General features: G+C 43.3%; 2 protein-coding genes and 1 long non-coding RNA gene across 3 annotated transcripts in view; 2 read left to right on the forward strand and 1 right to left on the reverse strand.

Moving 5' to 3' along the window:
- LOC134226337 (zinc finger FYVE domain-containing protein 1-like) overlaps positions 1 to 5132 on the forward strand; it is a 35497-nt gene extending 30365 nt beyond the window's left edge. Inside the window, 7 exon segments of the mRNA XM_062707055.1 lie at positions 848 to 1379; positions 1382 to 1860; positions 1862 to 2157; positions 3434 to 3632; positions 3695 to 3905; positions 4047 to 4190; positions 4318 to 5132. Coding sequence (XP_062563039.1) covers positions 848 to 1379; positions 1382 to 1860; positions 1862 to 2157; positions 3434 to 3632; positions 3695 to 3905; positions 4047 to 4190; positions 4318 to 4697 — 2241 coding nt within the window. The 3' untranslated portion in view covers positions 4698 to 5132.
- Positions 2188 to 3423, reverse strand: LOC134226338 (uncharacterized). Its single transcript, XR_009983455.1, has 2 exons — positions 2502 to 3423; positions 2188 to 2420 (listed from the first exon to the last, which is right to left on the reverse strand). It is a non-coding gene; the product is annotated as an uncharacterized LOC134226338 (long non-coding RNA).
- Positions 5133 to 14115: 8983 nt separating the features above from the next.
- On the forward strand, positions 14116 to 17535 carry LOC134227766 (leucine-rich PPR motif-containing protein, mitochondrial). Its single transcript, XM_062709441.1, has 2 exons — positions 14116 to 14491; positions 14549 to 17535. Exons 1-2 carry the CDS (start codon positions 14272 to 14274, stop codon positions 17449 to 17451), a joined length of 3123 nt encoding a protein of 1040 aa, XP_062565425.1. The 5' UTR covers positions 14116 to 14271; the 3' UTR covers positions 17452 to 17535.
- The last annotated feature ends 8216 nt before the right edge of the window (positions 17536 to 25751 follow it).

Consider the following 25751-nt stretch of genomic DNA (forward strand, 5'->3'; position numbering starts at 1 on the left):
AGGTTCGATACCTAGGACTATCAATGGACCAGAAGCTATCCGCTCATAAACCAACGTTCACATTTGGACGTCAACTCCAAGATCCTGCTGTATAAGACTGTCTTCAAGCCATCTCTAACCTACGGCTTTGCAACATGGTATAGTTGCGCCGCTAGCCAAAGGAATAAAATTCAAGTGAAGCAGAACCGGATATTGAAGATGATCCTGAATTTGGATGCATTCCATCCCACCAATGACGTCCATAGAATCAAGAAGCTGGAACGAATCTACGATTGGATCCAGCGTATACTTCCGAAATTTTGGATGGGATGTGCTACTTCCGCAAACCCGTTGCTACGGCGTCTGACATAGTCTGTGATATTAGGGTATAGAATATTATAATTTAAAATTTTCCTTTAGCTTTATGCTATTTCAAAGTTTTTTTTTAAACTTTCTCCTTAAATCGCCAAAACTGTAGATTGAACCAGACCAGTAACTTTCAATATTATTTGAACTATATAGCCAACATCCACAAGATGACATGAAAAAGGTGAGTCCGATGAAGTGCGTTAAATCTCAAACAACGCAATTCTACAATCACAGCTCCGTCAAAACCGCAATTTGCCAGCGTGAATTTCAAATCATTGCATCAGATTGTGATTTATAACCTTATCGCCTTGCCTGCGAGCATATGTTAGTGGCCCACATTTTGTGCTTATCAGTTTTGCTAATGGTGCACAACAGACAAACCTCCGGCGTTCTATGTCCTGTGTCGTAGATCGAAACTATACTTTTTACAAAAAACAAGCAAGCCTCCCCATAAACAAACTGATAACTTTTGTCTTCCTTTCTTTTGCCCCTCCCACAGATTACATCAGAACGAAACACCTCGGGAAGTCTATCGCCCCATCAACCGGATGTTCTGGCCGAACTGGCACCGTTTCATTCGCTGAACCTGGACGCCGACGACAGCGGAGATCTGTCCTTGACCTTGAATTCTGGCGATTTCAACAATGGGTTGAAACTGAACGGCGCGGTTAAAGCCAAAAGCTTCCTCCTGATGGACGAGAAGGAAAACATCCAACTGAAATCGGCGGACCATTTTTGCAAAAAGCTTGACGCGTCGCCCGAGAGCAAGTTGAAGGTGGTGTCCATCTTTGGAAATACGGGCGACGGGAAGAGTCACACCATGAATCATGCATTTTTCGGAGGGGTGGAGGTTTTTAAAACATCGTCGGAGCAGACCTCGTGCACGATGGGCATTTGGGCGTCGTTCCATCGGCAGTACAACGTCCTTTGTTTGGATACCGAAGGGTTGCTAGGGGAAACGATCAACGAAAACCGGCAAATGCGAATGTTGCTCAAAGTGCTGGCCATTTCCGACATCGTAATTTACCGGACCGGCGTACAGACATGTACAAATTTTTGGGGACGGCTTCAAAGGCATTTACAAAATACTTCTCCGGTGCGTTACAATCCCTTAATTTAGAGCTCACACCGCAATCGCTTGGGCCAGCGGTGATTATTTTCCAAGAGACACAAAATACGGAAATTCTTAAGGAAAATGCGGAAGGTAAAACCGAGGAGGACATTTTGAGGGAAAGCTTCGCCAAACAGAAGCTGGATCTGCTGGCATTTAGTTCACTGCGCTATGTGGGCATTCAGACTAACCATCCCCCCACAAACTACGAACCATTGAAAATGGCTCTGGAGAAGGAGCTGAAAAACACAACAGTCAGGTCTCCACGGCAACCGAAAGTGGTCTTCGAGGCTCTACTGGCCTTGAACAAAAAGTTTAACGGCGAGCTGTCCTCCCTATCGAACAACACTTTCCCTGAGCAGTATTTTACTTGTACTAATTTCTGCAAGTCCTGTAAGGCACCGCACCTTACAGCTTTCGATGGGCCACCTGGACACTAAGGAGGATCACCATTTCTCCGGCCCGTGCACATATCAGCATCAGTACGAGAACAAAGTTTACCTGTGCAACAAGTGCCATGTCAACGGACGGCAAGTGGTCGTCAACATAAAAACGCAAACGAGCAACGATTCCTCCTGGCTGGGATTGGCCAAGTACGCCTGGAGTGGGTCGGTCATCGAGTGCCCCCACTGTGGAGAAATTTATCGCTCTCGGCAGCACTGGTACGGCAACAAACCCCCGGAGCAGACGTCTGTGAGGTAAGAGTTTAAACAAGAATACGTGAGGGATTTTCAAATTTGGGACTCGTTTATTATTCAACGACTATTTTGCACCCAATGCAATTTTAATGGCGACGGCGACTGCTGCTACGGCGTCGACGGGACGTAGAACGGCGCCTGGGGGAGGAACGGGCACGGCTCCGCGAGCGAGAACGGCTTCGACCTCCACGACGACGGCGACGGCCCATAGCGTCTAGTGGCTGATCCTGGTCATTACGTTGGCCATCATGGGGTGGTCGTTGCTAAGGTAGAAAGAAACAATGTGTTAACAATATTACAATTGCTAACGGTTTTCTCGTTCGTCGGGATAAAACAAAACTTACCTCTGGCTTCATTTTTGGAAAAGGTGGTTAAAATTTTTAAGTTCGCTAGCTTTGAATTTGGAATTTGGTTTGGTTTGGTTTTTAATGTACTGTGCTCCAAGAAGGTTCAAATGAGAATGATTGAAAATTTTGGTTTGTTCGGTCAAGTCAAAATTTCGTAGCCTACTACTGTTCATTTTTAATGTTCAAAAAGCACTGCTTTTAATGAACGCTTCGCTTCGATTCGAAGCGTATCTGGCACTGAGTATCATAAAGGCGTAATTAAAATTTATTTTTAAGGAGACTACAAATATCGATACCGCCTAGTTTTTACCGAAAAAAACATCCTGTTTATTCGTTTTGTAATGGAATCATTCAAGATTTGGCATGCAGATTTTTAAACTATCATGCGATTTGGTGGATACATAACAAGCAGTTATAGGAATTGAATTAAAAGTTAAAAAAAATCTCTCACTTATTAACTTTTTAGACACTTTCCTATATTAGTACCTTTAGCTTACTACCTTTAGCTTAATTGAAACTTCCATCTGTCTGAAGGTAATTTTCCCACCAAAAATTTATATTTTTTCAACTCTTCACTATTTTTAAAAATTGGAAACAAAAAAATCCAAAAAGTTGTGCAATTTGGTTCTGTTTGATATTTGGAAATATTGAAATATCGCTTTCCTGACCATTTCAATTGGGGTCTCGCCGACATTTCTTATCAACACGAACGCACGGTTCATGGTGGCAAACAATCCCATTTGATTTTTCCGTGACAACTGCTCGTGGTTGCAAACAAATTGAGTAAAAGTGTGAGTAAAATGTGCGTGTGTGTACACGCTTCCCAGAAAGCCTAATGGGATATTTTTGATATACATTTTATAATGCACGAGAAAGGCCATCATCACCTAGCGGGTGGATTAATCTGGCTTTTTTCTATCCCATTTCAGAACCGAAATAGTCCATGTATGGAATGACGGTGGTTTGGTTATTCGTGGTCCTACTCATTCAGCTCAGCTAGTGTTGGACGGAGTCGCGTACCTAACTGATGCGGTCGCCAGCGTTGGTGCGCAACCGACAAAAACACTCAAATCCTGGGTAACGGACAAGATGAGGCCAGCCTATTGGCGACCGGACAGCGAGATTATTGTATGCGCTCTTAATGAACTTGAAAAGGTATTGGTTTAAAAGCATTTTCTTATATCTTACAGCATTGCAAGGGATGTACGGTTAATTTTGAACGATTGGGTCTCAAAAAGCATCACTGCCGTAACTGCGGAGAAGGATTCTGCAGCAGTTGCTCTAAGCACCGGATGCCCGTGGCCAGTCGCGGGTGGGACGACCCAGTTCGGGTATGCAATGGATGTCGCGATGAACTGCAGCGAGCACTGCGAGCCAACGGAGAACCTAACGGAACAGCTGGTAGGTCCATCGCTCACTTTCTCAAGGAACTTCCCTATATTGATTAACGTTGGTACATTCCTTTCCTTCCACTCCGTCTTTCTTCCATCTGTTGCATCGACTCAAAATTACATGTTGACATCTCGGTCGACACCCCCTTAGTCGTTGATGAAGAAATTGAACAAGATCTGACGTCTTCTACAGGCACCAATAACCCCGCCGATGGGGACGTTCTGGCGCGAAAGTACGGCGAAGTGGTCATCAACACCTTGAGCAACCTCGGTGCGGTTCTAGAGTATCCCAAAGGTAATCAAACTATAATTATTTCAGTTATCATACATTAATCGACCAATCTGTCTACTTCTGAGGAAATTTGTAGTAATTTAGGCAGTATTATACTTATTCTAAAGCCCAAAACTATCCCCAATTTCAGATCTCATCAAAGACGCCGCCCGGCCCTCGTACTGGGTTCCGGACGCGGAAGCTCCACGCTGCCACATCTGCCAGATGGTGTTCGGAACGCCCGAGGAAATCAACTCGACAACGCCGTTAATCCGGGCCGGTTCCCCCGTCAATGGCCGACGCCAGTCGTCGCTCAGCCCGGCCGGGGACACCACCGTTGCCGTTTCGCCATCGCGATCACCGCCGTATAACAGTTCCGCCTATCATGCGATTGACCGGAAGCTCCATCACTGCCGAGCGTGCGGAGATGCCGTATGTGCAACGTGCTCGGAACATCGCCTGCCAGTTCCGAAGCGTGGCTGGACGAGTGATGTTCGGGTATGCGATACTTGTTTCGCTAGTGTGGATTGAACGGAACCCCTGAAGGCAGTTTTTGAATGTGATTGAACGCGAATGATATAAAACTCTATTGTGATAGTTGATTTAATAATGTTTATCTTTTGTTTCTTATTGTTCTTGATTTCTTCGTGCGTCGATCCAAGCTCATTAGATAGCACAATTCTTGCGCAGACTGTTCACCTTGTTGAATTTTTTTAGGAGAGACTGGATAATTATTGTTTGTTTTTCTTATTTTTTTCTTGAAATGTTCTTCTAGACTTGTTAAAAGTGAAAAATCAACTTGGGTCTCCTATTGAATGAATGTCTTACATATTACATCAAAAATAATATTTATGACCTAAAGCACAAACTCTAAAATGTAATATTTCTTAAATATTATGAAATTAAATAGTAAAACATAGTACCATTGGTTAAAATATATACGTATATAACAACTGATAAAATAAATGTTTTTTTTTAATTATATTTAACCCAACTTCATTGAAAGATTACCCCTCTCATATTTGAAATGAAAACAAAAATAAATTTAAAAAAAACCAAAACAATATACAGGGCGACAGACAGCAAGCTTGTAAAGATATGTTCGCCTCCAATTTTCAGCAGGTACAACAGGGGTTAGATAAATCCTTGATAAATTCCGGGAGTACAACTTGCAGACGCATCATCTGTTTATTGATTTCAAGGCGGCGTACAATTCAGTGAAACGGAATGAATTATGGCAAATTATGCTTGAATATGGTTTTCCGGCGAAGCTGATACGGCTTATTACGGACTTTGTAACCAGCTTAAGTCCCGTAGCCTGCAAACGAAGACAAAATTCGCGTTGTATACTACTCTGATTCTTCCGGTGGCTTTATACGGCCATGAGACATGGACGTTAAAGGAGGCTGATCGGAGAGCTTTCGGAGTGTTTGAGTGTAAGGTGCTGCGGACAATACTCGGCGGTAAACAGGAGAACGGTATCTGGCAGCCAGGCTTGGAATTTACTCGCACAATGAGCTCAATGAGCAAAAAAAAGTTCATCAAAAATGAGCAACAAAACATCACGGGCATGATCAAAACATAGAAAAAAGATGCTCTTCGTTGTGGGAAAAATGAGGAGCGGCTCTCTTTGAGAGAAACCGTTTGTCTCAATGTGTCTCTTTGAGGAGCATCATTTTTGTTGTTCTTTCCAACTGAACGTACAGAGCACACTTCTGTCATACCAACGCTACCAGCACAACAGCCTCGCACATTCGTACCTTTATGAGACCAGCATGAGAATAGGAACCGTGTATAGTATCCATGAACGGGTAGAAAAGAACACCATTCTATGTTTACATTAATTATTTACTGCTTCTAAGCAACAGGCAGCTTTATGTAGCCAATTCTGCATTTATCTGGTTAGCAATTACAATTTGAAATGCAAAGAGATTATTGACGAAATTATCTTATACCTACTAGGTGAACCTGCCCGATCTCGCTCGGGTTTTATTTGTGATATGTCAATCATTTAGTTGATTGAGGCGTCGCACTCTAGATCGATTTCAGTTCGAGCTTGATGGCTTTCTTATGAAACCGTTGCATTTAGTCAACTTCTCAACTTTCCCCGGCAAATTGACCAACTATTAAAGCCTGTCCACGTTATATTTCGGACACTTAGATAATGTCCATATGATTTATTGCCATTTTATCAATTTAGACGACAACTAAAACATGCTGAAAATGTCATATAAAGCGAAGAGATTCAGCTGCCATGTAAACTGATCGTCTCAGTGATTTGTAATTATTTTAAAAAATCGCATTGGAAGATGGGTGTCCGAGATTTAACGTGGACAGGCTTTAGTATGTACAAACACAGCTGATCCCAAGACGATTCGATTAGTGAGAAAATCTTGCAATCAGTCCATCCGTTCGTTCTCAAACTCGCAAACTCATTTTAATATAAAGACTAGTCGAACCTGCCCGATCTTGCTCGGGTTGTTTTTATTTCAACCTAACTGTCAACCGATTAGTTGATTGAGGCGTCGCCCTCTACATCGATTTCCGCTCAAGCTTATAGATTTCTTCACAATAACGTACTATTTTTACATTTGTTCAACTTTGCCAGCAAAATGCTCTATCTTTTCATACATATAAACACAGCTGACCTCAAAACGTATCGATTAGTAAGGAAATCTTGCAAATCGGTCCATCCGTTCATGAGTTGCCTCAAAGGAAATACAAACTCATTTTATATAGATAGATGAAGATGATGATGATGATTAAAGAAGATGAAAAGGTAAGAGCCAGGGAGCGATTCCTTGATCTTGATCATAAAGGCACCAAGACCTTCTTAAAAATATTGTGTAAACGCGTAAAAACGCGTGAGACCTAAAATCCGTATGAAAAAGAAGCCTTATATCAAACCGCATAAAAAGCGGCTTCAGTGTATACCGTTTTGACCAATTAATACAATATTTGTTCGACTGCTTCAATTTTGAATGAAAATTAGTAAGTTCTTTCAATGACTTCAACGTGTAAAAACTAAATGGAACAGTCCTAAACACGCATTATGACAGTGATTGAATTGTTTACTTTTTACTAAGCAAACACGATAAATACAATAACTTACTGGCTACCGTTAGATTAGCCAACTAATTATCATAAATTTATTCGTCACCACCAATTCCATCCGTCGGAAAGAGGCTCAAAGATACTCAATGAGCAACTTTTTCCTCACCTCATTGAGTCAAACCATTTAGTTATCATTGAGAAATGAATATATTTCGGAGCTACCCGAAAAAGAGAGAAACGCAAAAGTGCAAAAGAGACGAGCAAAGATTCGTGTGTCGAGAGCAGTGAGCATTTTTTTTCTTCTCCTGATTCGCTCTGAGGAGCATTCCATCCCTGCTGGCAGCGTTGAATCACGAGTTGTACCAGGTATATAAAGGGCTGGATACAACACGGAAGACTATGGTGGGCTGGACAAGTTGTTCGTATGCCGGAAGAACGTCAAGCGAAGAGAATATTTAGTAGAGAACCCAGAAGAGGCCGCGTACACGATGACTTTTTGCAGTTGAAGAGGACCTGAGGGCGCTCAATGTTCAGGGCGACTTAAAGCGATTGGCCCAGGATCGAGTCCAGTGAAGAAGGATACTCCAATCGACGTAGGTTCAACGAAGAGCTGTAGCCCAGCAAGTATCAAGTAAGTACAAGGATTTTTTATTTTATTTTATTTCATTGATGTATAAGGGGGCCAGGGGCCAAGTCACCGATGTGAATTTGGAATTCATATCGTCCATGATACACCAGGGACTTAAGGATAGGGCTTCACAACATCTTTACACATGGGGGTTTTAAGTTTTGCGGGATGTACTCATAGTATATCGCTGCCTAAGGAGCTTGGGCAGATTGGGGATAGTTTTATGATGAATATTTAAGCTGTGGAGAAATGCCAGTTATGATTATATGTTTTACCTTTAGTTGTAATTAAAATCAGTAGCGTTTGGATCATGTTCCCATCAAGCAACAGAAGCTCGAAAAGTACGTTAATAAATTAATTAGTTAACCGTTCACTAAGCAATCATCAAACATTCTCTACTCACAGTTTCAACCACTACATATTCTGAACTTCATTTCGAGAAAAGGCCGAATAGGGTAGGATGGGGCAAGATGGGTCACCTAAGGCGAACCCTCAATGCCTCAAAATAGAAACATTTTAATGTAGCTTTTCAACGTGGATCTATAAGAATAGCTCATAATCTGTAAGCCAGCGGTATGAAATAACAAAAATTCTACTTTTTATTTCATTTTGAGTCATTAAAAGTAGAAGTCTATTTTTCTGTCCATCAAAAAATGCCGGGGCAAGATGGGTCACCTTTAAATTCTGCAATTAATATTGTTTTTATTCACAATAATAAATTACACACAGATAGATGAGTTTAATGCCAATGATGTTATTGAATAAAAAAAAGGATTTTAAAGCCTCGGATCAAGAAATGGCACTACATTTTAAAATATCTGTAATTTCTTATGAAAACAAGTCGTCCGAGTATTGCTTTTTTAAAGACAAAAAATATAAATTTTTAATTAACAAATTAACATCATTATGCTCAAAAGTAACCTTAAAATAATATTACAGTGAACGTTCGCTAATTGGGTTTTTTCTAGTTGGGGCGCTTTTTAGTTGGGGGTTCGCTAATTGGGGCGAAGCCCAATTAAAAAGCAGCTAAACGTCAGAATGTGATGTCAAAAACGCGTTGACGTTTTGTTTCCGTGTTTGGCGGGACGGGAACGATATTTTCTGGCGCGTAAAATTTTCCTTTGTTCAATGCAAAAAGTAAACAACATTGACGCTTGTCAAAACGCCCCAATTAGCGAACGGCATTCGCTAGTTGGGGTGAGGTCGTGCCCCAATTAGCGAATGATCACTGTACATCAGCAATGAAAAATATGTTTTGAATACGAACTATGTTTTTTAGTATGTGCTGACCCATCTTGCCTCCCCAAGTAACACCAAGCATTACAATATTGCACATATATCAATCACAAATCGGCATGCTAAATGCTAATTGCATTAGATCTGTTTTAACGATGAGTTGTTGCATTTATTTATCAACTGTCAGACAACGATACTCTAAATCAGCAGTACGAATGCAGCGATGCATTACTGGTGCTTTATTTCAACATGCCAAAGTAATGAACCATTAATTCGATCTTATAATTGCCCTTTTCCACTTTAAGTCAACTTTTAGTGCTGTGTTTTTTACATGCATATATAGCTTCATGGTTACTTGGGTCATTTGCAACTTCGTGTTAGAATGTCTTATTTTCGATCAAATTTAATTATTTCAATGCAGTTAGTACAACATCGCCTACATTACTTTATAATACTTTCACTATATTACTAAAAATGTTTTAATTTTAGATTGCTCGACGAGATTATACGTTTTATAGAAAATGTGTTTCGCATAAGAAACAATGCTGAAAAATAATTTACCTTGTCATACTCTACCAAAATGAAATTTCATCATCAAATCGAGTGACAATAAAGTAGAATCGGGCCGAAGTGGCCTGTGCGGTATATAAGAGTCTTCTCCATTCGGCTCGGTCCATGGCTACACGTCGCCAACCACGCAGTCTACGGAGGGTCCGCAAGTCATCTTCCACCTGATCGATCCACCTTGCCCGCTGCGCACCTCGACTTCTTGTGCCCGTCGGATCGTTGTCGAGAATTATTTTCACCGGGTTACTGTCCGACATTCTGGTTACGTGCCCGGCCCATCGCAGTCGTCCGATTTTCGCGGTGTGAACGATGGATGGTTCTCCCAACAGCTGATGCAATTCGTGGTTCATTCGCCTCCTCCACGTACCGTCCGCCATCTGCACCCCACCATAGATGGTAGGCAGCACTTTCCTTTCGAAAACTCCAAGTGCGCGTTGGTCCTCCACGAGCATCGTCCAGGTCTCGTGTCCGTAGAGGACTACCGGTCTAATTAGCGTTTTGTAGATTGTCAGTTTGGTACGGCGGCGAACTCTATTCGATTTCCAGCCACTATGCGTCTCCGAATTTCTCTGCTGGTGTCATTTTCGGCAGTCACCAGTGAGCCCAAGTACACAAATTCTTCTACCACCTCGATTTCGTCACCACCGATGCAAACTCGCGGTGGGTGGCTCACATTGTCTTCTCTTGAACCTCTTCCTATCATGTACTTCGTCTTCGACGTGTTGATACCTAGTCCAATCCGCTTAGCTTCCCTCTTCAGTCTGATGTAGGCTTCCTCCATCTTCTCAAAGTTACGTGCCATAATATCTATGTCGTCGGCGAAACCAAATAGCTGGACGGACTTATTGAAAATTGTACCACTCGTGTTAATCCCTGCTCTTCGTATTACCCCTTCCAAGGCGATGTTGAATAGCAAACACGAAAGACCATCACCTTGCCGTAATCCTCTGCGGGTTTCGAAGGGACTCGAGAATGCCCCTGAAACTCGAACTACGCACATCACCCGATCCATCGTCGCTTTGATCAACCGTGTCAGTTTATCCGGAAAACCGTGTTCGTGCATTAGCTGCCATAGCTGGTCCTGATCGATTGTTTCATATGCGGCTTTGAAGTCGATGAATAGATGATGTGTGGGCACGTTGTATTCGCGGCATTTCTGCAGTACTTGGCGAATGGCGAACACCTGGTCCGTGGTGGAGCGTTCGCCCATAAAACCCGCCTGGTACTGCCCCACGAACTCCCTTGCAATTGGTGCTAGTCAACGGCATAAAATTTGGGAGAGTACCTTGTAGGCGGCGTTCAGCAATGTGATTGCGTGGTAGTTGCTACAATCCAGCTTATCGCCTTTTTGTAGATGGGACACACGACACCTTCCATCCATTCCTGCGGCAAAACTTCCTCCTCCCAAATCTTGGTAATGACCCAGTGCAGCGCTCTAGCCAGTGCCTCACCACCGTGTTTAAATAGCTCTCCTGGTAGTTGGTCAACCCCAGGGGCTTTGTTGTTCTTCAGCCGGCCAATCTCCTTCTGGATTTCCTGGAGATCCGGAGCCGGTAGAATTATGTCCTGCACGCGTTCTCCCAGGTCCATCACCATACCGCCATCTTCGTCTGCCACATCGCCATTCAGGTGTTCTTCGTAGTGCTGCCGCCACCTTTGGATCACCTCACGATCGTTCGTAAGAAGGTTCCCGTTTATGTCCTTACACATATCAGGCTGTGGCACGTGGCGCTTACGTGAACGGTTTAACTTCTCATAGAACTTTCGTGTGTTATTAGCGCGGTACAGTTGTTCCGTTTCTTCACGGTCTCGATTTTCCTGCTGGCGCTTTTTCCTCCGGAAAATCGAGTTTTGTCTGTTCCGCGCCTGTTTATATCGTGCCTCGTTCGCCCTCGTGCGGTGTTGCAGCAATCTCGCTCATGCTGCATTCTTCTCTTCCACTAACTGCTCACATTCGCCGTCATACTAGTCGTTTCTCTGATCCGGGGGCACCGTGCCAAGTGCAGCGGTTGCGGTGCTACCAATGGCGGATCGAATATCTCTCCAGCCATCTTCAAGAGACGCTGCGCCTAGCTGCTCTTCCGTTGGAAGTGCCACTTCCAGCTGCTGCGCGTATTCTTGGGCTAGTCTACCGTCTTGTAGCCGCCCAATGTTAAGCCGCGGCGTCCGACTTCGACGCGTGTTGTACACCGTCGAGAGTTTTGAGCGCAGGCATACTGCAACGAGGTAGTGGTCGGATTGAATATTGTGCGGTAAGTGCGGACGTTCGTGATGTCGGAGAAGAATTTACCGTCGATTAGAACGTGGTCGATTTGTTTTTCCGTTTCTTGGTTAGGTGATCTCCATGTGGCCTTGTGGATATTTTTGCGGGGAAAGAAGGTGCTTCGGACTACCATTCCGCGGGAGGCTGCGAAGTTCATGCATCGTTGGCCGTTGTCATTCGATACGGTGTGCAGACTATCCGGTCCGATGACCGGTCTATACATTTCCTCCCTTCCTACCTGTGCGTTCATGTCACCGATGACGATTTTAACGTCCCGCAGTGGGCATCCATCGTATGTCTGCTCCAGCTGTGCGTAGAACGCTTCTTTCTCGTCGTCGGGTCTCCCTTCGTGTGGGCAGTGCACGTTGATGATGCTATAGTTGAAGAAACGGCCTTTAATCCTCAGCTTGCACATCCTTGCGTTGATTGGCTGCCACCCGATCACGCGTTGGCGCATCTTGCTCAGCACTATGAAGCCGGTTCCCAGCTCGTTGGTGGTGCCACAGCTTTGGTAGAAGGTAGCCGCTCGATGCCCGCTTTTCCACACTTTCTGTCCTGTCCAGCAAATCTCCTGCAGCGCCACGACGTCGAAGTTGCGGGGATGTAATTCATCGTAGATCATCCTGTCGCAACCTGCGAAACCTAGCGACTTGCAATTCCATGTTCCAAGCTTCCAATCATGATCCTGTATTCGTCGCCTAGGTCTTTGCCGATTATATGATAATACCAAAATTAAGGCTTTGGAAAGATTTAAAGTCCAAAACTCTATTTATTTTCTCACTGTAAAAAAAATGAACAGGGTTTTCATTTGGATTTTAGATCTTTTTAAAATATTGATGTTTTTTTAATTTTTAAATTAAATAATTTAAAATTTTACTAGATATTAATTTTAACAGTATAAGGTTGGTATCGTGCTCAAAAGAAATTTCTTTTTCTATCTCAATCACATGTTAAATTCCGTTCACTGAATCGGAAAAGTAAAGAATCGAAACAAAATTCTTACAACAGTATCCACATGAAAAGAACAAAAAACAGAATTGGCATTTGTAAGGTTCCCACGCAAAGTAATGGGAGCTGTCACTTTACTTTCGGAAAAATATTCTGCTCGATTATTCCTTAAGTAAAAGTGACAATTTGCTCCATGCAGATCAGGTGTCAAAATTCCTCTTGGTAATATTAAACAAAATTCCGGTCGACCGTCGGACCCTCGTTCGAATTTTTCTATCTTCTCGCAATAACCTCTTTACTTTCAAGTCGATACTGGCCTATACACATGCCAGAATGAACATAATTTACTTTTATTTCCACTGTGTCATCATTTACATTTGACAGTTCTACAATTTAGTTTTGAAAGTTAAATTTTTTAATATCAGTACGTCATGCGACTTTTGAACCATGGTTGCTGCGAAAGTTGGCGTACTTTTATTTTGAACTTTCGGAACTCTCTACGAAAAAGAACCAACGCAACTTTTTAAATTTGAAAAAATCTTGAAAATTTGCTTCGTATGCTCAACGTTGCTAACGAAATGTTCAACATTCTCCGCATAGGATCCAAAGTAGTCTGGCAACAGTGAAGAAATTTCTTCCAACTTGAACATCTGATTTGAAATTAATTATTGCAACATTAAGTTGCTCTTCTTCTGATATACATACAGATGGTATTACAGTATACTTGGCAGTACAGTTATAACTTGGCGAACGTCTACAGCGCGCGAATTTCCTTCTTGACAGGTATTTTGGCCAGAATTTCTTGCCCCTTCGGATTGATTTTCTTGATTCGGCAAAGACTTCTTCCGAGATTTTCCGAATCTTTGATTTCCGAGAATTTCTGCACAGTTTCTGGCTTCTCAAAAACATCTTGGGCGATCTGTTGTATCCCACTACTGAATTTTAATGAAACACAATTTCAGAATGATCTTCAAGTCACTGTCCACGTCTTGTTCATGTCTAGTTCTACTATAGTTCATATATGATCAAGTATATTATTGCTACAGTCGAGCGAATCTATAATCATTCGTGAAAAATGTGAAAAATACAATACTGACTTTCAGCCCTTTTTTTGTTGAACTCTTTTGTAATGTTCGTCTATAACGATAAGAAAAATCTCAACTAAGTTTGGCCGATGGGGCATAAAAAGCATGAAGAATTTTTGACGTTTCTCCATCGCTTCGCGCAACCGCAAGGCCAAACCAAAACAAAAAAGCATTAAATTCACTTTTTCGCGTGCCAATCGCCGGTGCTCATGTAATCATTATTCTCCGTTGCAATCGTTGCAATAGTAATTTATAAATAAAAATTGATGATAGTAAATTGTAGGCAAACTTGTCAGTTACAAATAGAGCCATAGTTCGTGAAACATGATGAACATAATCCGAAATCTAGCACGTGTGAGACGCAGTCTCGTCATGTCATCAAAGAAACCGACCGCTTTCAGCACCACCCGATTCCAAAGTGCCCTTTCTGTACGTTCAGCGGACTGTTCCTTTAGTGGTTATCATTTCCAGATACTTCCAGCGCTTGTGCAATTGGGTCCTCGAAGATCATTCGCCACACAGGGCAGACATCGCATCAAAAATTGTAGGAAAACCTTATTTTTTGAAGTAAAAACACTAAGATTTTTTTATTACTTTTCAGCTACCAAAGTCATAGCAAGTCCTGTTGAAGAGCTAAAATCCGAGGTGCTGGCTTACCGACGAGCAAACGTGGACCGTTTGTATGAAATTCTCCAAAAGCCGGAAGACATTCAAGTGGAAACCTATAACTTCCTGCTGGGTTGCTGCGGGAAATTTTTGCTAGAACACCCGGTAGATGCTCGGATGAAGCTGTTCCGGAATCTTTGGTTCATGGCCAATGGGGACTCTGCGGCGATTTCGTTGGACCGATGGAAGATTTTATTGCGAGTTTATAGGGATAATGCGGTAGGCCTGGATGAGGGTGTGGAGAAGATTTTTTCCGATATCAAAGTGGAGAAGGATGACGAGTTCTTCGAGCTACTTCTGGGAGTGATTTGCGAACAAGGTGATGCACATAATATGTGCAAGGCGCAGGATCTGTTGAAGGAACGTGGCATTGGGCTTAACGAGAAGATTGCAGCAACATTGATAAGGGGGTATTCGAAAGCTGGAGACCTGCAAGCGATAAAAAACGTGTTGGATACAATGAATGCAGCGAATGTTGATCCAGATGAAAACGTATACGGAGAACTGATCATAGGTTGGTTGAAAAATGATTTGATGGACGGAGCGCTGAAATTGATTTTGGAAAAGGGAAGTTTGTTGAAAGAAGCACATGTTGCTGAAGCTTTAGTAGAAGCCCTGCTGAAAGACCGAACCGATATTGTTAAAATGCTAGTCAAATTACTCCCGGAAGATGTAGTCCAAGATTCGAAGATTGATCCGACAATAAGAAATATTTGTACAGTCCTGCATCTAGAAGGTAAATTTGAGTTGGTGAGAAAACTACTGGCCGAGCTTCCGGCTCCCACTTTCAAAGCAAATGAGAATTACGATAGTTATGCAGTTACACTAATATTTGAATTAGTCAAGAATCATGCTCCTTTGCAGGAAATTATGAATCTGGTAGATTTTCTTGTCAAAACAGAACGAAACTTGCGCGCTTTGCACGTGGCATGTGAGGGTGCGACCAAACATTGTATCGACATCTATCCAGAACTTTTGAAACATTTGAAGCGACAAGAGGATTTGCGACCGCACTACTTCTGGCCCTTGATTGTTCAGAACTTTGCTAAAAATGGCGAAGCGGGAGTGATGAATGTTCTAAAGCTAATGCACCAGTTTAAAACTGAACTGGACGTTGAAACTATTTCGGTTTTTGTGCTTCCGAAGTTATCCATCTCGCTTAAGGACGTAAGAACTACATTAAAACAATTCGAAGATCGTGGTGTAAAAATGTCAGTCCTTATTACTCCGTTCGTGTCACATTTATTGTATCAGAATCGTTTTCAAGATGCAATTCAAGTTGTTAAGCTTTACTCATCAAAAGTGGACACAGAAGCGCTCATTTATCCATTGGTATTACAAACTACGATCAACAAAACTGCCGAGCATTTTCAAACGATTTCAGAAGTCATCCGTCAGTTTATGGATAAAGCTCAAAACCCAAAGCACGACTTGGCGGGTCAACTACTAATGGAGCTGGTCAGTAACAGAAAGTCCAAGCACGATGCCTCGACCATACAGTTGCTGCTTCAGCAGTTCTCCAAGCACCAGCTTCGCATCAGTCGCGTTTGTGGCAATGTGCTGAAGAATCACTTTTCCAAAAACAAACAAATCAATGCTGCCCTGGACAAGCTGATCAATTCGCTGATTGACGATAAACTCACTATTCCATCAAAAGAATTGTTCGACTCGATCATCGTACATCCTCGGGACATGACTTACGACGAGCTGGAATGCCACTTGTCCGAACTAGAAGAGAAGAAATTAAATTCACGCGGAGTGCTTCGTCGACTTCTTCAGGTTTGTGTTCGCGAAAACCGCCTGGACCGAGCTGTCGAAATTAAACAAAAGTGTGACCAAGCCAAAGTTGAACTAAGCTCCGGCATGCTTGCTTCCGTATTTGATCTTCACATAAAACGGAAAGAAGTTGATGAAGCCGGTAAAATACTGGAACACATTAGAACCATGTTCCCAGGTTTTCTCGTGGATGAACACAAAATCATTGATTTCGCTGCCCTTCTGGCCGAAAAGGGTTTCCTCTCAATGGCTCAAAAGGTGCTCAGCCAACGAGCCTCTGCCGGTAATCTCCGCCCGGGAAACGCCAACAAAAATATTTGGAACCTCTTGACCAACACTGCCCAATGGGCAGCCCAAAATGAACCAAACTCCGTCAAGAACCATACCAGCGAAATGCTGAACTTCCTCGTCAATTCAGGCTTCTGCACGTATGACAATGCTCTTTTAGGACCCGTTATTCGGGAACTGCTACTGAAGAACCAAATCCAGCAAGCATTCGAAGAGTACAAGAAGATCGCCACTGAGAAGCGTCGCACTCCGCTTCAGCTGGAGCTCATCACTACCCTGGTCCGGCTGACCAACGAAAATGATTCGGTCATCCCTCCGGAGCAAGCCAAGGCTTTGCTCAGCGAGGTTGTCCAAATAGGCTCCAAAATTCATGGCTCGATCAACACAAACAACACGCTTATCGTAGCGCTGGCCGAGGCAGGAACCGAAGCGCAGCTGCGCCGAATTCTCATTAATCCGGAAACGCGCGTCAATCACGAATATATTCTGACCCAGTGCGAGTTCCTGCTGAACTCTGGCAAGCTGGACGTGGTGCTGCGATTGGCCAAAGGCTCTCGGGGGTTGGCCAATGTGAGGGAAGCAGACTTCCTTGCAGTGATTATGAAACAGTTCGTGCGGGACAACAACTGCGAGGCTGCCGTCGAGCTGTTCAACCGGTTGCAGGCCGAGGATGGCGTCCTAAACATTGGTGGAGACTTTGCGAGAAAGCTGGTCGACTTGCTGGAGTTGAACAACTACGAGGTGCCCAGTGCCGTGCGTTTGTATGTTAAGTGAAAACGGGTGAGTGTTTTAGAATGTTAGGTTGTTAAAATAGTTGGACGATTAGATTATATATGATAAAAATAAGCGAGAAAAAAAATCATTATGCAAAGTATTTTGAGTGATAGCCGAAAGTCCTAGAACGAGCTCAAATCGTTGCGTTCGCATTGATCTATACTGCAATTGCTATCGCCGTCGATGGTTTGTGTTCCAGTCTTTGCATTCTCCTTCCCACTGCGAAATCCGTACTAGGCTGATTTACAGTTCGGAAAACGTGTCCCCGGATTTGGTCTCTGAATTCATTCCGCACGGGAAATGCGTGATCTCTGACGGAAATTAATTATGTAAAGAGCCTAGTGAAGTAGGTAGTGAATAATGAGAAATGTGAGAAGTGTAAAGTGAATTACGAGGAGTAAGAAAATAATAGTGAAAAGTGACTAATGTGAAGTGAAAAATGAAAAGTAAAAAATGAGTTGTGAGAAAAGAAGAAATTAATATTACGAGTGAGAATTGAGATTGAGAAGTAAGAAGAGTTAAATGAGAAATGAGTAGTAAGAAGCGAAAAGTGAGCAGTGAAAATTGAACAGTTTGAACGAGAAGTGAGAAATAGTCAATAGTGAAACGGCCACCTCTCACTCAATCACTTTCTCTCACTCATCCTCTCTCACCCACTCTTTCACTTACTTACAACTTATTCTCACTCTATCACTATCACTCACTCACTCTTACTCACTTTCACTCATTCACTAAATCTCACTCACTTACTCTCACTCATTCACTCTCTCTCACCCACTCACTCAATCTCACACGAACTCATTCTCACTCACTCGTTCACTCACTCACTTACTCACTTTCACTCACTCCCACTCAATCACTAACTCTTACTCACTCTCTCTCACTCACTCATTCTTACTCACTCAGTCATTCACTCACTCACTCTCACTCACTTTTACTCACTTTCACTCAATCACTCACTCTTACTCACTCCCATTCACTCACTTTCTCTCACTCACACACTTTCGCTCACTCACTCAACCTCACACCCACACTCACTTACTAATTCTCACCCACTCAGTTCACTGAGGGCGAGACCGGCTTATCGGAAAAGTAGTTCAGATTCCGAAAATGCAGATCGACGGTGGACACAATCAGAACGGTCATTGCAGTTTCAGAGAGAGCGTCCAAGAAGAAGAGGCGCGGCAATCGATTCTGTACTGTAGTAACGATTTACATCAAAAACACTTTTAACAGTGCCAGTTGGAAGGCCACCGCCGCAGCGCTGCACGGTATGCGGGTTCCTGACTACTTGTGTAGAATCCTTGAAAGTTACTTTCAGAACCGGATCCTGGTTTACGAAACGAATTCGGGGCAGAAGTCGATTAGGGTTACGGCAGGTGTTCCGCAAGGTTCCATACTAGGCCCAACGCTGTGGAACATTATGTACAATGGAGTTCTAGAACTGAAGTTGCCCAAAGGCGTGAAGATCTTCGGATTCGCGGACGACGTCGTCCTTACAATAACCGGAGAGTCGTTGGAAGAAGTAGAAATGCTGGTGGCGGAAACGACCGACGCAGTTGAAAACTGGATGAACGGAGTCAAGCTGCAGCTAGCTCACCACAAAACAGAAGTGATGCTGGTTAGCAACTGCCGAGAGATCCAGCGGATCCAGATTACCGTAGGAGGGCACAACATACCGTCCGTGCGGGCTTTGAGGCATCTAGGAGTGATGATCGACGACCGGTTGAATTTCAACACCCATGTGGACTATTCCTGCGAAAAGGCGGCTAAAATGGTCAGTGCGTTTGCAAGGATCATGCCGAACGTGGGTGGTCCTGAAAGCAGCAGTAGACGTCTTCTGGCAGCAGTATCATCCTCGATACTGAGGTACGGAGCTCCAGCCTGGGGAGCTGCGTTCAAGACAAAACGTAACCGCAGAAAGTTGAACAGCGTGTTTCGCCTAATGGCCGTTCGAGTCGCGAGTGCGTACCGAACCATTTCCTCGGAGGCAGTTTGCGTTATCGCAGGGATGATTCCAATCTGCATAACCCTAGCAGAGGATATCGAGTGTTACCAACGGAGAGATACCAGAAATGTGAGGAAGACGGTGAAACTGGACTCTATGTGGTGGCAGCAGGAGTGGGACAATGCGGATAATGGAAGGTGGACCCATCGGCTCATCCCCAATGTGTCGACGTGAGTGTATAGGGAGCATGGTGAGGTGAACTTTTACCTTACACAGTTCCTGTCCGGACACGGTTGTTTCCGCCAATATTTGCACCGGTGTGGCCATGCGTCATCGCCATTCTGCCCGGCGTGTATTAACGTAGAGGAGACTCCAGAGCACGTGATATTCGACTGCCCGAGGTTTGCGGAGGCACGTAGAAGAATGCCTGCCATAAGGGCGGACAACATCGCAGAGCGAATGTGTCGCGATGAAGGTACGTGGAATGCGGTAACCAGAGTCGTGACGCAAATACTGTCAGAGCTGCAGCGTCGATGGAGAAGGGACCAGCAAGTAAGCGTCGGTTTGGAGGGAAATCCAGCACAGTGAGCAGTATTATATCTCGAGTCGTCGGGGCGCCAGCGAACCGTAAGTCTTCTGCCAACCGGAATCGTCGGACCGACCTTGGCACTCGAAACTCTTCGGGTGTGTAGGGCACCGCCAGTGCGGACGTCATCCACCACCGGAACTGTCGGACCACCTCTGCAACCCGAAGCCGAAGTCGGCGCAATGCGCGAAAGCGTCCCCTGCGATAGCCGCCGGTAGTCGGGGCACCATCAGTGCGGAAGATTCCTTTACCGGAACTGGTGGACCACCCTCGACGCCGGGGGAAGTCAGGAGGACCGCCGAGGGATCGAGACAACGTAGCAGTGGATCTCAGCAAGCCAGTCGGCGAACTAGCCTAAGCTAGGGGCCGGAATTTTAGAAGAAGTGCATGAGCACAGCCCCCCCCGAAGTAGTCGCAGCATCCCGTGGTCCCGGGGGGATCGAGGCAAGGAGGATAAGGGACCCGGTTTATCCGGGAGGCACATTTTTAGCAGGTAGGGAGGAGCCCATCCCTGTTCGCCTTCGAGCATAGTGTGGATGCTCGAGGTGTCTGTCGCGCAGATTTTTCCAAAGCCTTAAAACCTTGTAAAAAAAACCCACTCACTCACTGTCACTCACTCACTCATTCACTCTCACTCACTCACTGACTCTTACTCTCACTTTGACCAACTCACTCTTCCACTAAGTCACTTACGCACTCTCACTCACACGCTCACTCATTTTCTCTTTCTCACTCTTCCACTCAATCTCTCACTCACTCTCTCCATTTCTCCCGCTATCTTTCCCTCTTCTCGCTATCTTTCCCTCTTGTCGCTCGTATGTTTTTTTTTATTTTGATTTATTTGAAAGGCTCAACCGCTAATAAGCATCACAGAGCCGAACTGCTTTTAATTTGTATAACATATTTCTTCTTATTATTAAATTAACTTTTGTTTCCTCTCGATGGAGCCAATTCATTTTTGCCTGTTATAGCTGCCGCACTTGGGAAACACTGTTCAGGACAAACTTTCTTTTTCTCGTTCGCAATGCGAGCTGACCGCCGTCGCTTCGTTGATCCAGTGATGGCGCTTGAGTTTATTGATTCGGAGCTAGAAGAAATTGAAGTATCGCCGCCGTCATCCACATTACCATAGTCGTCATCGGGAGAGGTGCAGTTGTTGCTCACCAATTGAGCAATAGTATGTTATTCTGTTTCTTTGGTTTCCTCTGGCCCGTCATGAGAGCTCGAGGATTGAGCGTTGCTTAGTGGAGGGAAGTCTTCTTGCTTCTTTGTGGTTTCCACCGCAGTACCTTGTGTTTGGCTGGAATTTGTTGGCGTGCACTTTTTTTTCGGATGCGCTGCTTGGCCACATAGACGACACGACGGTTTTTGCCCATTGTATGTGCACAAGCTTTGAAATCCGTTTATTGTGATATAGGACGGTATTGGTTGCTTGAGCCTAATGTGCACCACTCGCACACCGTTAAAGATGCCGGGGAAGTAATACTTCCATCGTTCTTTTGTAATGGACGTTACCGTCCCGAATTGCCGCATGAAGCCGTCAACGGTGGCATTAGTCACCGTGGGTGGTAGATCATGAACACGAACTGCAGTCAATTCACTATCCACCCTATCCACATAAACGTGGATAGAATTTTTTTTCATCACACCAGAAAAATGTTTTAAATTATGCTCCATTTCGTATCTACAAGCAACTTCAAAACTTCACATTTCGATGTAAATGCACTTGCGAATATTATGAAACTGTATCTGTTTCACTTCCGATAATTGCAATTTAATTTCACTTTCCAGAAACTTATGTACTTTCGCTGCATCAGGTCGCGCGGGAAGCACACTAAAATCGATTACAACGGTATTTGGACGCTCCCGATTCATTGCAACCACTAAGTATTCGTGACGAAATAAGTAACAAAGTGAAAAACACGCCCGATAGATAGTAGCTCTGGCTGTCAACTGATGTCGCTCGTATGTGTTTGTATAAATAAATCCGAACCAAAACCCAGAAGTGTAAATTGAAGCACGGGCGCGGATACGCAGATTCTCAAAACCCGAAGCAAAATCCTGAAGTGTAAACCCAATCACGGAAAATGTTTTGGCAGTGGAGACTTATCGGCGGAAAATTTTCCCTGACAACCCGGAGCAGAATCCCGTAACAAATCCCGTGGACACGTTTTCCGAACTGTAAACCAGTAAATCTATTTAATTCTGGTTGATGTCAGCTTCTATTGCGCACCTCGACACGAAACGAGCAAACCATGCAAACTGTCATACGAAAGACTTACTAACTCTACTTATGGATCCTGTACACCTCCGGTGGTGCAAAGGGCCGACATGAAAGATCTCCATCCTGAGCGTTGCCCGGCTATCGCTTTAACCTGTTGCCAGGTTAGATTTCGGTCGACTTCTTTTATTTCTTTATTGAGGCTTCGCCGCCATGAGCCTCTGGGTCTGCCTCTGCTGCGATGTCCCGCTGGGTTCCAGTCTAATGCTTGTTTACAGATTTCGTTTCGCCCCTACGTAGAGTGTGTCCGACCCAGCCCCACTTTCGATCCCGAATTTATTTTGCTATCGGCCTCTGGTGACAACGACGTTGAAGCTCGTTGTTTGAGATCCAGTTGTGAGACCACCAGGCCCGAATTATATACCGCAGGCATCTGTTGATGAACACCTGCAGCCGTTGAGTGTTCTCCACTGATACACACCATGTTTCGCTAGCGTAACAGCGCAGATTTCACGTTAGAGTTGAGAATTCGTATTTTGGTGCGTTCACTTGAAAGATATTTTAGTTACCAGATAAAGATTGTGGCTGTCGTCGCTGTCCGGAACATCTTTTGCTGGTGAGGATCTAAATGTCAATGAAGCAAAAATACATACGATTTGACAATTAGGTACCACACATGTTTCGGACAGCAGAACAAAGGGAACCGAAGCGACAATCTTTATCTGGTAACTAAAATATCTTTTGTTCACTTATCTGCCTGTTTTTCCAGATATTTCTTAAACTCGTAAAGGCAGCCCTTGGTTTCTTGATCCGTGCGCCTATGTCGATCTTGGTACCGCCGTCTGACACCATTTGGCTACCAAGATATTGGAAGCTTTCAACATTCTCCACTGGTCGCCCGGCTACTGTGAAACCAACGATTTGGTTTTGTTGACTTTGATGACTATACCTGCCGAAGAGGACCGCTAGGCAATGTCGTTGAGCTTACTCTATGCATATCAGAGCGCCGTTGAGCGAGGAGTGCAACGTCATCAGCCAATTCGAAGTCGTTTAGGTGCTCCAAGGTTATTATAGGCTGCCATAACAGCCCGCGGTTTGGATCAAGGTCAATCGCACCTACCAGAATCTCGTCGATTACGATGAGGAACAGTAACGATGATAGAATACATCCTTGCTTCACACCAGTTACGACCCGGATAGACCCAATTGTGCAGCACTCTACACGAAAAGGCCGCGTACTGTGCCCCGATGGAGCCGATGACTTTCTCAGGAACCCCCTTGTGTTTTAGGGCGCCCCACATATTCTCGTGATTGAGACGGTCGAAAGCTTTTTCGTAGTCAATGAATACCAAGTAAAGGAAGTCTTGAAATTCGTTGACCTGCTCGCGAATGATACGGAGCTTGACAATATGGTCCACACAATATGATCTTCCGGCACGGAATCCGGCCTGCTGCCGCTAGATAGTCGCATCGATCTTCTCCTGAATCCGGGCTAGGATTACTTTGCATAGAACTAGGAGAACGGTACACAGCAACATAATAGGTCCACCGTCTGGCCGGTATTTATTAAAACGAGCGTTTTGGTGGGTGTCATTTTGTCATTTTGTTTGAGATGTCACGGAGAGAGGAGAGCAGAGAGTGTTTAGTAGAGAGCGGTCCCAGAATCGACAGAATGTTTCCGGCGGTAGCAGAGTCACAAGCGCGCGTCGAAAGGAGACGCTGCCAAAATGTATTCATATGGCGGCGTCTTTACTGAATTTCCGTCTGCCAATTCTAGAAACTTTTTTCAAATAGGCGTAATTTTATTTGACCTTGAAATTAAAAACGGCTAATACTCTCTCTCTGTTCAGCATATTTTGTTCAACTGACCGTACTATCATCTCCACTCCATCTGGATTGGAATCTATTCTTTCTGTTAGGCACATTAGTAGACGAAAATAGTTTGAATGAAGCGCATATTCGTCGTACCAAAAACCAAGGTCAATCCTAGAATTTTATCGAGTGGCTGATGTTGTCGTCAGTAGCAATCAGGTTGATGCTGTTTGCGATTGAAACGCACATGTTGTTGCGAATAAATCGGTTGGCTTGGCGTCGGCAGATAGTTGTCGTCGGTAGCAGAACCACGAGTGCTCGTGAGAGGGAGACGCTGCAGTAAATGCATTCGCATGGGTGGCATGTCAAAATCGCGAGAAAATTTCACTTTTCACCGACGACAGCCAAATCGATAATTTATAGCTGAAGCGCTATAGACGCAATCCGTGCCAACTAAAAAATAATTTGAGCGTCTCCTTCCGACGCGTGTCTTTGATTTGCCATTGCGTGCCATTACATGTACATTACATTTACATTACATTTACATTACATTTACATTACATTTACATTACATTTACATTACATTTACATTACATTTACATTACATTTACATTACATTTACATTACATTTACATTACATTTACATTACATTTACATTACATTTACATTACATTTATATTACATTTACATTACATTTACATTACATTTATATTACATTTACATTTACATTACATTTACATTACATTTACATTACATTTACATTACATTTACATTACATTTACATTACATTTACATTACATTTACATTACATTTACATTACATTTACATTACATTTACATTACATTTACATTACATTTACATTACATTTACATTACATTTACATTACATTTACATTACATTTACATTACATTTACATTACATTTACATTACATTTACATTACATTTACATTACATTTACATTACATTTACATTACATTTACATTACATTTACATTACATTTACATTACATTTACATTACATTTACATTACATTTACATTACATTTACATTACATTTACATTACATTTACATTACATTTACATTACATTTACATTACATTTACATTACATTTACATTACATTTACATTACATTTACATTACATTTACATTACATTTACATTACATTATTAGTTTTTCAAACATGTCGAGAATGGTACTCCAGTCGTAAAGAACACCTCGTTACCCTATACGGTGAGTAAAAAGCGATGCCTACGTTTTGTGAACTGTAATTTTTAAGGGGTGATCGGGGCAATATGGGCCACCTAAGGGAATCGTTCCGAAAAGCGCTGAAAAGCTCAAACAAACATCGTTCAAATGTAGTTGACTTATACTAGAGAATGTAACCTTTCATATAACGTCGATGAATGACGAAAAATGCGTTAGGAAATTGTTGGAATGCACTTTTGAAAATGTATTGATTTCAATGTGTATTCCCGACTATACGGGGCAATATGAGCCACCATTTGGAGCAGTATGGGCCACCCATCCAAAACGTTTATTTAGGCGAAAAAAGTATCGTAATATGGAAGAATATGATATTCCTACAACAGTTGTGAGTATTCCATACTAAATAAAATTAAAAAACCGCACAACAGCGGACTGAATCGATTTGCCATTCTTCACCGTTTGAACAGCCACATTTAAATTGGCCAATGGTCATTTTTTTCTGTTTCAATCGCAGTAATGTGCTGTTGT

The sequence above is a fragment of the Armigeres subalbatus genome, chromosome 3, assembly GCF_024139115.2.
Source record: "Armigeres subalbatus isolate Guangzhou_Male chromosome 3, GZ_Asu_2, whole genome shotgun sequence".
Classification (NCBI taxonomy): Eukaryota; Metazoa; Arthropoda; class Insecta; order Diptera; family Culicidae; genus Armigeres; species Armigeres subalbatus.